Here is a 15,989-nt window from a genome sequence, read left to right as displayed (position 1 = left end):
TGCTACCTTTTGATGCCTTCATAACATGAATTCACTCGATTCTACTTTTATAGGCTGACAGTTTACTTTAAAAAGCAGTCTCACTTCATCTTTTCCATTAATCTGTTTGATATGAATTGAGCTAATATGGCAATTTCCATCTCTGTCCAAAAGCTTCAGAAATCATTGAGACCTCACATTTTTATCTGATTTTATCTCCCATTACTGTGCCTGAGTGGATTTTGTGTTGCAATATATATTACCTTATTTTGTTAGATGGCCAAGGTATTTCACAATGGCCCAAAGAGCAGTTTATTCTGTTCCATAGCAACAAGCCTTTTGCCCACATTTGCCATCTGGTGTTTGAAGCCTGTCTCTTGTGGAGATTTTTTTCATTAGCTGACAGTCATTACTCATCTGCTTTTGGCTTTAGTATATCTGACATTCTCATTATTGCTCATCCTAAATAGTCTCTGTTTTAAGTAAGAGAGCACTTGGAGATGTTTGCTTAATTGAAGGGATTCAGTTTCCTCATCTGGAAAACAAGGGTGTTGGATGAGAAGGTTCCTGCCAGTTGACACCATCTATGATTTTATGAAACTTGGGTTTTAATGACTTATGTATGTGATTGACAGCCCACCTAGACTGTGGTCTGTGAAGAGGAAGGCCATGCCATAATAGGCTCTCTTGGTGATGAATAACTGAGTAAGTGAATGAATGGCCACATAAGCCCAGGTAATATCAGGATGAGAGAGCCATTGTCCCATAAAGGCAATACCAACGGTATTTTGTAATTTTCCACAGTATTTTTAGAGGTTTCCTAAAAATAAATCTCAAGGCCGTGACCTACCCCTTGCTACCTACCCCTTGCTACCCCTTGCTACCTCCTCCATCTGATTTTTACTACTCTTTCTTCTGGTCTTTATACTATATCCCCACTGGTCATCCTGGTTTTTCAAAACATGCCAAGCATCTAATTTAAGTTTAATTTAAATATACATATCAGGGTCCTTGTACTGGCTGTTCCCTCTGCCTGGAATGCTCTTCCAAGAATATGCAAGTGGTTTATTCCCTTCATGCAAATCTGTGCTCAAACATCATCTCTCAGAGAGACTATCACATCCCACATCTTATTTTATCCATTTACTTTGCTTTATTTTTCATCATAGCACTCACTAATATATTCAATGTGTCTTATATGCATCTATCAATTTATTGTTCCTAGCCCGTGGAATAGTGCTTTGCACACAGGAGTCACTCAAGCAGTAATTGTTGAGTGAATACATGAATGAGAACAAGAAAAAAATATCTATTAAGTACCTGATTTGTGACTTAAGGTTCTCTCCAACTCCACTGTTAAAGTACACACCTGTCTATAACACAACTTGTAGTTTTTTTGCCTCTATGCCTCTGCACCTATCATTATTTACCCCTTCTATCCCTTTCCCTCTAATTCTGGATACTTATAAGTCCCAAATCCTACCCATCATTGTCTGAGTTCTCTCTTTTCTTTGAAACCTTCACTGACCAGGCCCACTATCTCTCCATCTGAACTGGTGGGGCCAATGGCACTCTGTCATCATGCCCTCTCCCATCTGATTCATTATCTATCTCTCCATGTGTTAACTCCCCAACCATAGGCTCTATGAGTAGAGATTATTTTTATGTATTTCTGTTTTGTTTTACTTTACATTTTCATGTATATTTTAAATGGAATTGACTTTTTTGTTTTAGATAGAATAAAACATTTACTATTAACAATTTTGAATCTGCAAAGATATAAAGATGAAAGCAAAAATTACCCCCAAATTCTACTGTAAAGAGAAAATAACCACTGTGAACATTTAGACACACCAACCCAACACACACACACACACACACACACACACACACCATATTCTTATAAAAAATTGGATACCATATGTTATCTAGTACCTTAAATATTTTTGCATTGTTTTAAAAAAATTTAAGATTATATCGAGGATAATTCAGTAAATATGTCTTCACTGATACTTTTAATTGCTGCAGTTTCATCATATTTAACCAATCCCTTATTTGACTGACTTTGAAATTATTTGCAATTTTTAGCTATTGCAAATGTTTGATGTATATTTTTGGGGTAAGCGGGATGAGAGATTTGAAGAGAGGGTAGACTTGAAATCATCATGGTGGAGGGATGGAACATGAATTGACTAGAGAAATACTCTTCACATTTTTTTTACTAATGTGCCCCCTAAAAGAATTTTGAAAAATTCTATTCGCTTTTACATTTTTAAAAGTTGATATGTATAGTTTTTATTAAATTTTAAAATGTTTAAAGCTTATAATTTCTGGCAAATTGTAAATATATACATGTTAAAATTAAGCTATGCTATTACTTTTTAAAAGATGTCTGATGGAATCAAAATATAGTGGTTTGATATCTACCTTAATCTATTTTTCAAAAAATCATGAACTAGCTCCTCATTAATGATCTGAAATGGTATACAGTCCCTTTTTCTTCTAGAATTACCAGTTCTATTCTCCTTTTCTTACAGAGTTTGTGCTAATACAGTATAGTTTTACACTTCAAAGACTTTTACTGGTCAACCATTGCAATGAAATTTGTGTGCATAAATTTAAATATTTAAAATTTCCTGGGACCACAAGGAAATTTTTAAATGTGTATTACACATTTTGAAAAGTAATTTGTTAAATGTATTAATAAAATAAAAAAGCTGTTTTTTTTTCCAACTAGGTAATGTATCTATGGATGAGTGTTACTTGTTGGTAGAATTAAATAGGAGCAGTATCAATTTTTTTCTTATTTTTCATTTTTATAGATGTAAGTGCTGAGAAACATTTTCACATTAATCAAGAAGATGGGAATGGGCAGAGTTTTGTTATAGCAATTTTCCTCAATCCTTTGAACTCCTTTTGAGTTATTTGATTAAAAAAATTGTGTATAGGGCTTCCCTGGTGACGCAGTGGTTGAGAGTCCGCCTGCCGATGCAGGGGCCACGGGTTCGTGCCCCGGTCCGGGAAGGTCCCACATGCCGCGGAGCGGCTGGGCCCGTGAGCCATGGCCGCTGAGCCTGTGCATCCGGAGCCTGTGCTCCGCAGCGGAGAGGCCACGACAGTGAGAGGCCTGCATACCGCAAAAAAAAAAAAAAAAAAAGGTGTATAAATTTATTACCAAAAAATACTTCTAATGATCTGTCAGTGGATAAGCAATTAGGCCTCCTGTCAGTTTTATTGACAGTCAAGACAGGGCTGGAGAAATGTCTTAGGGGGCCAGGCACAGACATTGGCTGGAGCACCTTTGAACTTGATGACTATGGATATTCTGTCTACTGTGTGGTGTGCTTGCCTCAGTGCTGCCTGGTTCCTCAGGTGCAGCCCCGAGAAGCAGCGCTGGGTTTCATCAGGGTTGAAAATTCAGCACATGTGTGTTAACTAAAAGATATAAGAAATATGAAAAAATAGCTAGTGGAATCCAGGCTGGACAAGGAAAGTGGTGAAAGATGGACTGGGGGAAAGTAGAGAGGAGAAAGTAAAGGGAGGGCTCTTTAAGGTGGATGATTGTTTGCAATAGCTGAAGTGGCAAACAGGAAAAAGAGGAAATGGTGGTCAGTTGTGTGATTCCGTAGTCTTAGAGGTAGAGCAGTTATGGGTCGTGAACATGCCCAAGGTGTGGCCATGACGTAAAGTTCATAAACTTCATTTGTTCATAAACAGATCACATGAAGATGAGTTCGTGGAAATAGGTGCTATGATCTCAAAAGGGTTGTCCATGTTGATAGGATAAGGACTGAAGGCAGGGCTTGCAGTGGAGAGATAGAGTGTAGGGCAGGCGTCAACAGATTTGAACAATGAGAGAAGGTTGGTAAAGCAGAAAAACAAAGAAAGAGGAAGCATGCCTTGAAAGCTGAAAGGAGTGGGTCTTAAGGGAGCTTTGCATGTTTACAAGAAGCTGCAGGAAAAATGGTTTAGAAATGGCCATGGTGGGTATGGAAACTCATTGCCTGACCCTGATGTAGGAATACCTGTCATTTGAGAAGTGTTGGGGAGGCCATGTCCTCAGGGAAGAGCCCCAGTTATGAGGAGGGAGAAACTCAGAGCAGATATTGAAGACACAGGGAAATTTGCTGTCGATGGATGGGCGGTAACAAGAAGTCACAGTGAAGTGGAGAGTGGTAGGAGCAGGTCAGGAACAAGAAAGTAGCACAGAGCTTTTTGAAGAGAATGTTACAGATCAAGATCCCTGCTGTGTATTTGAGGAGCAGGTGAATTCTAGTTTTCATGTTGACTGAAGAAAACAGAAAAGAGGGCAGGTGGATTTAGTCCAGTGGTCTCTGAGGAGTAGGGCCTTTGCCCAACTACTCAGTATCAGCTTTAATTTCATTGAAGATGTGTCTTGCTTGGTTGAAATAATTGAGGCTTACATGCTGCAGACATGCTGAATTATTATTTTAACGTATTTTTGCTTTTTATTGCTATTGGGATTATTTTTGTGCCTGTATTTATTATTATTTATTTAATAACTACATTACAAAAGGCATTGGCTTATATTATAATTTTTATTCTCTGCACATCTGTGTTTATGTATATTGTGTATTTTGTCAGGTTTTGGTATGAGGATTTGGTAGCTTTTAGAAACAGAGAGGTGTCCATTGTTTTCTGTGCTCTGGAACTCATAGCACAGACATTATCTGTTCTTTGTAAGCTAGAAAGAACTTTGCTATAAAATTCTCTGAATGTGTGCTATCTAATATGGCATAATAAGCACCTGAAATGCGGCTAATATGACTGAGGAACTGAATTTTCAAATTTATTATTTTTATTTTAAATTTAATTTCTCATTTAAAAATTGATACTCATCTCAGTGTTTCAGTGTTTTGGGGACAAACTGGTTATGTGAGTCTATGTTTTGTAGATTATGTGAAGTCTAAATATATAGATGACGTATTTCTAATGAAAATTTACCAGCCAGATTGAAATGTACTTTAAATGCAAAATATACCCTGGATTTTAAAGACTAAGAAAAAGTAAAACTAATAACTTTTACATTGATTTTATGTTGACATGATAATTTTTTGTCATGGCCACCTATGTTGTTGAATAAAATATGTTATTAAAATTAATTTTACTATTCCTTTTTATCCTTTTAGTGTGGCTATTAAGAAAATTTAAAATTATAAATGTGGCTTGCATTTGTGACAGGCATTATATTTCTATTAGCATGATTCTGAACCATGAGCTTTTCTAAAAGGTAGTAAAACTTCCTCAGTTTCTTTTTTTTTAAATTTTCATATCTGCTTTTATTTATTTTTAATTAATTTTTATTGGAGTATAGTTGATTTACAATGTTGTGTTAGTTTCTACTGTACAGCAAATTGAATCAGTTATACATATACATATATCCACTCTTTTCTAGATTCTTTTTCCATTTAGGTCATTACAGAGTATTGAGTAGAGTTCCCTGTGCTATGCAGCAGTTCCTTATTAGTTATCTATTTTATATATCGTAGTGTGTATTTGTCAATCCCAATCTCCCAATTTATCCCTCTCCTCATTTTCTTATAGAGTTACTGGTTCATTCAGTTTTCCTATCTCTCCAGAATAAATTTTGATCATTTATATCTTCCTCAAAAGTATTTATTTCAAATGTATGAATATAATACTTTAAAATATTTCCTTTCTTCCTCCCTCCCTCCCTCCCTCCCTTCCTTTCAGTAATGGTAAATGGTAAATCAGCTCTAAGATACATTGATAAAATTCTCTTTTTGCGATTTTCAATTAATTTTATATCTGCTTTGACAGTTATTGATTCAAATATATTTTTAGAATCATCCAATTACTTTTCCTTATTTGTAGGAATTACATTTTTGTTTTCTGATAAAAATCACTGTTTTTTTAAAAAAGGATATCATCAATGAATAGAGAAGTCAATATTTATTTTATTTTATTTTCGTTCCACAAACTATTTTTCCTGTAGTATACTGCCTTCTAATTGTTTAGATAAATTTTATATAAAAGTTTTATTTCAATATTTCATGTTCCATGAAACATTTATTTTTACAATATTGCATTTAAAAATGAAACAGGATATGTCCTGCACATATATTTCATTTTTCTTTGTCCTTTCTTGCTTTGCAATCCACTTTTACAGAGAAAGCAATCACACTGTACTTAAAAAGAATCAACAATAGATGCAGTGTATCTACCATTTAAATGTTCCAGGGATGTGCTAATTTCTTAATTGAAATTACCATATTTAGCCTTCACAGTAGTTCTGTGAAGTATGTACTGATGGTATCTTCAGTTTGCAGATGGGGAAACCAGACCAAGAGGGATTGGAACCCATCCAGGGTTTCTCACCTATTGCCCATGGACTCACACGCTCCATGGGAGAGATCATTCTGTTAGTTTCTCATGCACAATACTAGAAAAATATAGCAGACCTCTTTATAGCAGATGTCTAGCATCAGAACATCAACATAGTTCATGCTAAGAGTCCATTGTCAGGCAATTATTACATGCAGTTATGTTCAGTGTTCATAAATTGTCCCATGGTGTACTACTACTGTGTTCTGGACTTGGGTTTCCTATAACAGCCTAACAAAAATCTTTCATTCATCTGCAGTGAGGTACACTTTCTATAAACAGTTGTTTCCTTTAATCATCTGGGGTGTGGGGAGAAATAGATACCAATTAGCCATTTTTAATACTGTGTATCTTCAAATTAGAATTTTTGAAGTCTTACTTATACCTATAGAATGGCAGGAAAGGAGAAACTTCACACAGTTTACTTCTTTGGGCAAGCATCCCATTTGCTGTCAAATACCTTTTAAAATTAATTTAGCTATGGTATAGTCTCTTTTAAGATTTAGATATTTAATAACAACAAATGACTATGGTTCATTAATTTGTGATTCTTTTCTTTCTTCTTTTTAAAGATAGTGTTTTTGGAAGAAGCGTCCCAACAAGAAAAGCTGGCCAAAGAATGGAGCTTCAAGCCATGTGAAATAAGAGAACTGAGCCACCAGTAAGTCAGAGCCAACATTTTTCCCTTTTACTTGATGCTGTTAACTAGTCTCAGATGATAAGAACCTGTCTTGAGAGACAGAGAGGCTTTTTTTTTTTTTTTTAAAGGATGAGGTGGGAAAGAGAAGGTAAATAGAGAACATGGAGCTGAAAGACAGAAACTTTGAAAACTAGAGGCTGCCGTCATTCATTTACTTCTTCAGCAAATATTTGTTGAGCTTATCGTGTGTAAGAATAGGATCTGGAGGTGAAAATGATCTACAGAGCCTTGGTCCTCACTGGGTTTACGGCCCATGGGGGACAGGGAGAATAAACAAGTGCACAGATACGTAGGTTCCTTCCTTCTATAAAGGAAGTAACGAGGGAGCATGATAGAGATAAACTAGGGCTGTGGAGGGGAGTTTGGGGAGGAATAACTCTGAGTGTGCTTAGGGAAGACCTATCTCCAAAAGTGCATTTGAGCTACGATTTTATGTTCCAGCTACTTTAGTGGTTAATATTTGTGCCAAATGTGTTTCCTGTTGGTTGGTCTACTCTCTTCATAGCCTGGGTGATTTGTCTTATAGAAATGGGAATACTTTTTTTAAACTCAAAGATTTTGTCTGGTTTCAGGCCAAGTATGTTTCCAAAGTCAATGAAAGTTCCAAAGTCAACCAAAATCGTTTACATTCTACAAACACTTTTATAACTTGGGAAGTGGCTTTAGAGTAACGTAGTGAGAACACTGAATTAGGAATTAGAACACCTGCCACGAATCCTCACCCTATAGCTCTGCAGCTGTTAGATGGAAAGCAAGCCACTTCCCCTCTTTGAGCTCGTCTCCTGGGCTGTTGGCAAAGGATTGTCCTAGATTGTGGTAGACACCTTGTCCACTGCAGGAGGACTGTGAATTGGGTTCCCCCTTAGACTTTGAGGCAGAGGAGCTGGCCACAGTCCAGAGAGATGGGGTGACTGACCCTAAAGTTTTGTTGCACTTATACTCATGTCTCCTCCTCCTTCCCTCTCTGTGCTGCCTCCCTATTGGCTTAGAAGCATGTGGCCAGTGGGCATGCAGATGAGTCCAATGGACATGGAGGTCATTTTAGGCACCTCTGCTGTTCCCATCTGTTTCCTCTGCTAGATTTTCTTGAGAATATATGTTGAGGAATAACTGACATTTATAAGTCACCTTCTTGCATTGCTTTGTCGTGAAAGATTAGAAGGTGGCTTGGGAGTGGATGAGATGGAGGTTGGGAGAGGGTGGGAGGATGGTGGAGTGGCTGGAGGATGGGCAGTGAGGTGAACACATCTGTGGGTCTTCATATCCTTTTGTCCCTCTTTATGAGGTTGCTTTTGGAGTTAAATCCATCTGACAAATGTATATGCCAGGAGACCTGTAAGCATACACACAGAAAAGTGAGAAGGTAAGAAAAATTGTGAACTTTGGTGGAAGACTAAAATCTTTGAAGACAAATTATATTTAAAATGCAAAGTGATTTTTATATCAAACCTATAAGACAGGTACCGTTGAATTTCTTCAAGTCAGGATTAAAATACATGATGTTTCTGACAGTCTGTTTAATAGAGTCAGTGTACCTACAGGTATCTCAGCACCGTGTGGATTTTTTTTTTAATGAAAATTACTGCTGGAGCACTCTGAGCCGTGCTTTGATAGGAATGGATCAGACTATGACCATGGACCTGAGAGAGGTTGACAGGGCCAGGATTAGAGTGAGGCAAGTGAGGCATTCACCTTGAGCACAGAATTTAAGAATTTTGGGGAGGGCAAAAAACTTACTAATCAAGATAAATAATACTTTAATGCAGTTTAATGCAGTATTTTTAAAAATCAAAATTAATGCAAAAAACCCACAAAATACCAAACAAAATACCAAAATTATTAATAAGGACAAGATGCTGTTGTTTGTTTCACACCCCTGCATTTTTGTGCAATGAAAGAGTGGTTTTCAAACAGCCCAGGATTCCCAGGCCCTTGGGACCATCACATCCCCAGCAGTGCACGTTGATGAGTGTTGCCAATAGTGTGCAAGCAGACTGAGTAACTTAAGCTATTATATAGAAGTTCATGTGTTTTGATTGTACGACTTTTTCTAGCATTTTCCACTTGGTTAAAAGACAGGTGGATGTTCTGACAAGGGGCAAATATTGTTCTTTCTCCTCAGGTTCTGGTACAGCCTAGGCAGCACTGCAAGTTTGGGATGTGAAGTTGATGGTTTTTATCTGGGGAAAGTTGAGATTTTCTGAGGAAGTTAGGATAGTGATTAAGTAAAGTGAAAAGAGCAAAGTGGAAAAGCAGGAGAAAGGAGAGCTTTCTCACCTCCTGCTTCAGCCTTCAAGACCCCCTGCTTTGCCTGCAGTTTGACTTTTGATGGCAACCATTTAGCTGCAAGTGATATCTTGAGTGGAGTTCTAAGCCTGGCTGGGCCACTAATCATCCTTAAGCTTCCTTTGTTCTTTCCGTAGAATGAGTAGCTGGGCTCAGTGAGCACTAATCTCACGTGCAGCTCTGACAGTCCACACACTCCTGCATGTACTGCTATCTGTAATAATCCTGGAATATAACTTTGATTATGTGAATGTTTCTATTAATAAGCATTTCATAATACTTCCTGTTTCCTAAAAAGGATTACTAGGCTTTCTGGATGAAAGTTAAACTTCTGATACAGTAAATCCTTGCTCCCTGTCGCCTCTGAAGACTTTGTATCCTGTGTTATCTCCTTTAGTTCTTTCATCTCTGGTACCTTCAGGATATGCTCAGGTTTCTCCTACATGGAAAACAAAAGGTGACTTTCACTCTTCCCCTACATTACCATTCTAACTTTCACTACCGAATAGTTTTTGCCCAGTACTTTCTCTACACCTGTCTTTCCTGTTCATGGCTCTCTCCTCAGCACCTAGAACAGTAACTAAAACATACTAGGACTGGGTAAGTACTTAGATAATAAAGGACTGCATCCATGTGAAATCAGGTGTCATTGTATGGAAATGAGAGCTCGCAGGGTCTGGACTCTTGCAGTTTTTAACACTGGTCACTGTCCTGCACTCCTTCCCTAAATTGCTGTCCTCAACACCTCTCTATCATAGGTGTCTGTCTCCCTGACAATGATTCTGTCTAGATTGAGCACGATCTTCTTTTCCTCAATCCTACTCTTTAAGTGGAGGCTACTGCTCAAGGTTTAGTTTCATTCTTTCCTCCACAGAAATCTCCGGCACCACCAACTTCTAGGGTTACCTAATCAGGGGAGACTGTCGAATCTGAATGCCATCTTTAACTCTGTGACCTCTTATCGCATGTGTTCAATTGCTTTTTGGAGACTTGCAGGTCATACTTTGACTGTAGGCTTAGTATGACATTGTCCCTCCCTCAAAAAGCACTTTCCTTTTAAATTCTCTGTACTTGATGTCATGTATTCAGCATCACACGCTCAGAAACTTACTCTGACTCTTTCCTTTGCTAACTAGAGCTAATAAAAATCAAGTTCTTTCTCTCATATTTATCCTTTTCCTTTATTCAGAAATGCTCTCATGCTTGAGAGGTTGAAAGAGTGTCCCCACACGTGCCTGCCACCACCAGATTCAACTTCCTAAACCTGGGGTTCAATATGTCACAGTTCTGCCAAAGAAGATAAAAAACAAAGGATCAAATATTCTCATGATCCCCTCCCTCTTGGCCACAGAATAACAAATACATGTTAATTCACTAAATTGAGTATTCAAGACCCTTTCTTAAAAAAACTTTTTTGTAGTTGTTTTTTAGGAAACATTTTTTATATAGTAAAGTGCATAGATCTTATATAATTAGATAAATTTTGGCAAATATATATTTTTCAAACATACCAATCAAGATATAAAACATTCCTTCATCCTAGAAAGTTCCCCGTGCTGCTTCCAGTCACTGTCCAGCCCCTTATCAGCAGCTACTGTTTGATTTCTATCACTTAGATTAATTTTGCCTGTTTTTGAACATCACATAAATGTAATAACTCAATATGTACTCTTCTGGGCTTCCCTGGTGACGCAGTGGTTGAGAGTCCGCCTGCCGATGCAGGGGACACGGGTTCGTGCCCCGGTCCGGGAAGATCCCACATGCCGCGGAGCAGTTGGGCCCGTGAGCCATGGCCGCTAAGCCTGCGCATCCGGAGCCTGTGCTCCGCAATGGGAGAGGCCACAACAGTGAGAGGCCCGTGTACTGCAAAAACCAAAACCAAAACCAAAATATGTACTCTTCTGTGTCTGGATTCTTCCATTCAAAATAATGTTTTTGAGATTCACTCTTATTGTTATGTACACTAGTAGTTCAGTCTTTTTCATTGCAAACAGTGTTTCATTGTATCAACAGACCACAGTTTGTTTATCTATGTTCCTGTGGTATTTGGATTGTTCTTCCCCACCCTTTTGTTATTGGAGTATAATTGCTTTACAATGTTGTGTTAGCTTCTGCTGTACAATGAAGTGAATCGGCTGTATGTGTACATCTGTCCTCTCCCTCTTGGACCTCCCTCCCACCCCACCCACCATCCCACCCGTCTAGGTCATCACAGAGCACCGAGCTGAGCTTCCTGTGCTTTACAGCAGGTTTCCACCAGCTATCTATTTTACACACGGTAGTGTACCTAATCTCCCTAATCTCCCAATCTCAATCCTAATTTCCCAATTCGTCCCACCCTCCCCTTCCCCCCATGTCCACATGTCCATTCTCTACATTTACGTCTCTATTCCTGCCCTGGAAGTGGGTTCATCTGTACCATTTTTCTGGATTCCACATATATGCATTAGTATACAATATTTTTTTTTCTCTTTCTGACTTACTTCACTCTGTATGACAGACTCTAGGTCCATCCACATCTCTACAAATGACCCAATTTCATTCCTTTGCATGGCTGAGTAATATTCCATTGTATACAGGTCCCACATCTTCCTTATCCATTCATCTGTCATTGGACATTTAGGTTGTTTCCATGTCCTGGCTATTGTAAATTTGAGGCTAGTATGAATAAATCCCCCATAAAGTCTTATATGATCCTTTTTGTAAACATATGTTTTATTTCACTTGGGTAAATGACTAGGAGTGAAATTGCTCCTTCTGTCTCTCTGTGTTTGTCTCTCTCTCTTACACACACACACACACACAGATGTCCTCTCTCGCCCCTGATGTCCTCAACTAGATTATAATCTCTTTGAGGACAAGAAGGTGTCTTATTTTTCTTTGGACTCAAGGTGTAGCAGAGTTTCTTAAACATAGTAGATACTTGGGAAATATTATTTGATTGAACAATTCAACTACATGAAGAAGTCACACTGCCATTCCATGTTATGATGGTGGGGACAGTAAAAGCCCCAAGGACTGAAGTGTTCTGGAGAGGTCAGTGACTGACACCGAAGAGGAATCTGTATTTCCTTCTCCCTCTCGCATGCCCCCACGTTGTAGGCCCACTTACTGCAGCCTTCTTGAAGTACTTGTAGGTTGTCACTGCTTTTCATTTCCAGAGTGAATGAAAAATTCAGAGGGTAGTGACCAAGAATACTGAGGCTACTGCCTGGGTTTGAGTCTAGGCTCTAGAGCTAAAGCTGAATGATTACTTTTTTCAAGCTATTTAAATTTCCTGAGCTTGAATTTACTCTTGTGAAGATGGGGATTACAATACTACTTCTTAAGTTTGTTGTGAGCATTACATCATCATCACAACTAATTTTTTTGGTGCTTTCCATTATCTAGGCACTGTTTTTGCAAATATTAACTCAATCCTCACAACAGCCCTACGGTGAAACTACTATCTCCATTTTATGTAAGGGGAAACTGAGTCACAGAGCAGTTAAAGAATATCCCACTGCTGGTTTATGGTGGGGCATAAATTCAAAATCAGGCAGTATCGGTCAAGAATGTGTATACTCAAACCTTATAATAAACTGCCTTCCACAAATAAGATGATGTACGTAGAATGCCGTGCCCAGTGCCCAGTACATGTCCGACTTCAGTAAACATTGCCTGCTGTCACCATCATCATTAGCATCATCACCACCATTCCTAATTCTCATTTTAATTTTATTTTTATTTATTTATTTTTTGCTGTACGCGGGCCTCTCACTGTTGTGGCCTCTCCATTGCGGAGCACAGGCTCTGGACGCGCAGGCTCAGCGGCCATGGCTCACGGGCCCAGCCGCTCCGCGGCATGTGGGATCTTCCCAGACCGGGGCACGAACCCGTATCCCCTGCATCGGCAGGCGAACTCTCAACCGCTGCGCCACCAGGGAATCCCTCTAGTTCTCTTTTTAAAAAAAGCATTTATAGATACCCGTGGCTTTATTTGTCTTCCATTTAAGTGGTACACATTTGAATTGGTACTATATGGGATTCTTTATTATGTCCAATTCTGAGTTCCAGTTCCTTATGTATATAAAAATGTAACTAATATTTCCTTGCGGTGATGGTGGTGGTGGTGGTGCATACTGTATTTTAACAAATATCTGCTTGGATGCAATTAGACACTTAATAGACACCAGTGAGCCAGATGATTTCTTTAGAAAAGCTTTAAGTATCTATTAGCATTGGGCTGCCTCAGTTCTGTGGGCAGTGCCGCTGAAAACGCTAGAAAACATCGTTCTAGGACTTGCTGTTATAAGAGTTAATAGAAATAGGAAAATTGATGGGTGGAACAGTGGAGTGATCAGAAACATCTGGAGAATGGTTGTCATAGCATTGCATCTCTCTCTTCACTTAACTGTTTATTACCACTCACCCACTGACACTCTCATCTTCTCAGATTGCCCTTCCCTAACCAGCCTCAGTTTGCTCTTGTTGCTTCTGTTTCAGAACTCAGACACTCCATCACATGGGACAGGACTAGATTTCTTGCAGTCAGCCAAGGTCAAGATGTCCATTGGGACTAAAATTGTGGCCATTCTGTTTCTCATCATCAGTCATCCGTAGTGGCTTGTGTGTAATTCCTCATCGTGGCTCTAGAAGTTTGACCTCCTCTCTCATCTTTGCCCTCTGTCCTACAACCCCCAATTGTGAAACAAAGTCATACGATTAAACTGTAGCTTCACACATTTCTTGTGCAACGACTGCTTTGCTTCTGCTCAGTGCTGTGCTTTTCCCTCCTTTCATGATCTCTGGTAAACTTTACACCAAGACATTCCAATTTAGGACTGTTATCTCTCCTAGTAGAGTTTCATTTTTATTTTCTGATCTCTAAATAATAGAATAATTTACATTCATCTGATTGCATGGGCTCTAAACCTGGGTGGAGTAAACAATTAAATCACTGTATAGAGAAAATGTGATTTAAAGATATGGAAAATGACTAAAGATGTTATTAAATTCTTTTCTCCCTATCTTAATTTCCAGTGAGTTCTTCATGCCTGGGCTGGTTGATACACACATCCATGCCCCTCAGTACTCTTTTGCCGGGAGTAACGTAGACTTCCCACTTTTGGAGTGGCTGACCAAGTACACATTTCCTACAGAACACAAATTCCAGAGCATCGACTTTGCTGAAGAAGTATATACCAGAGTTGTTGTAAGTATCCTGCTTATGAGTATTGGTGCATTGTGTTCAGTCATCTATAGAAACATCCATTTCTTGGGGGCAGATTTACGTTATTAAAAATAGGCTGTTAAGGCTATACTAGACTGTACAGACCTATTCAGTTCTTTCACAGCTCAGTGAGTTTGTGACCACTTCACCTACATAGCTAGCCACTAGCAAAGAGACAGCTTGAATCTAAATCCTCACATCCCCTGGGTTCTCATTACTCTCACTTACTTCTCGTTTTACTTTACTAAATTTGGGTTTAATGCATATGTGTGTTCCTTTACTCTTGCCAATCCACAGTGCCGTTCTAGGTACCATATGGAATAGCTGTGTAACCTTTGGAAAGTTCTGTGACTCATTTTCCCCATTTGTAAAAAAAACAGAGATAATGATAGTACCTACTTCTTAGGATTGTTATGATAATTAAGCAAGTTAATATTTGTTAAGCTCTTAAAATGGTGCCTGACATATGTATTTGCTTTACAGAATACCCAAGGAAATCTAAAATTAAACTTTCAAGTTACAGTGAGAAGGGTATCACATTATTTTGGTAGCTTCGAAAAGAAGGAAAATAGGATGGTCCCCTGTTGCAGGGCGTGTGGGAATGTGATGAGCATTAACCCAGTAGAGAGAACTATGGAGCTAGTTCAGTCAGAGAACAGTGGCTGTGGTGTGTGCCAACTAAAGGCCCTGAAATGTCCTTCCTTCCACTCTATCAGGAAAATCAGTTCCCTTTATTCTACTCCAACCCTATGCCCAGTCCACTCAGCAGCCAGAAATAACTTCTGCAGCTGAGAATAAAAGCTGCCAGTATCCTATCTGACCACTAACTCTTGTCATCTAGCATACTTAGTCTGAACATTCCTGCATTTTTATTGGACCCATTGATGGTTTTTCTCTTAAAGTAATGGTGTGACGGTGATAATATTATAAGCCTTATACAGTGACCTAGCCACCCTGCCAGTTTCCCAGATCTTGCATCATCCAAGCCTTAAAGAGTAAAAGCAAGTGCTATCATTTATATACTTGCCTTGCTTAGTTATAAATTCAGTGTAATTGTGGACTTTACATATTTAGCACGGATCCACGTGACACCAGAAAAACTGAGAAGGACTAAGGCTGTGTTGGAAGTTGCTGGTGCATTGTGTTAATGAATTGTGTTAACCACATCAAATCTTTTTATTCTCAAAATTTATTTATACCTTGCATTGTTCTGAAAAGCGTTAGAGATATCTTAAAATTGCATTGTATACAGGAGAAGAAAATGAGTCATGAAATCACAGCAAAGGGAAAAAAAGGAGGAGGAAAAAATAAAATAAAGCCAAGAGGTAAATGTGTACCATGGGGGTCCATGCACTTGTTAGGATTTGTCACACATTTGGCTTTAACTGACCCAGAGAGGGAATTCAAAGTATTTCATGTCAGTGAGTACAAAATAGGTGAAATAGG

General features: G+C 38.6%; 1 protein-coding gene across 1 annotated transcript in view; it reads left to right on the top strand.

Moving 5' to 3' along the window:
* Positions 1–15,989, top strand: part of GDA (guanine deaminase) — a 126,840-nt gene that overhangs the window by 44,583 nt on the left and 66,268 nt on the right. Inside the window, exons 2-3 of the mRNA XM_060154979.1 lie at positions 6,918–7,006; positions 14,354–14,525. Of these exons, the coding sequence (XP_060010962.1) occupies positions 6,918–7,006; positions 14,354–14,525 (261 nt within the window). The remainder of the gene's footprint in view (positions 1–6,917; positions 7,007–14,353; positions 14,526–15,989) is intronic.

The sequence above is a fragment of the Lagenorhynchus albirostris genome, chromosome 7 (assembly GCF_949774975.1).
Source record: "Lagenorhynchus albirostris chromosome 7, mLagAlb1.1, whole genome shotgun sequence".
Lineage (NCBI taxonomy): Eukaryota > Metazoa > Chordata > Mammalia > Artiodactyla > Delphinidae > Lagenorhynchus > Lagenorhynchus albirostris.
This window is presented reverse-complemented; position numbering and strand designations above follow the sequence as displayed.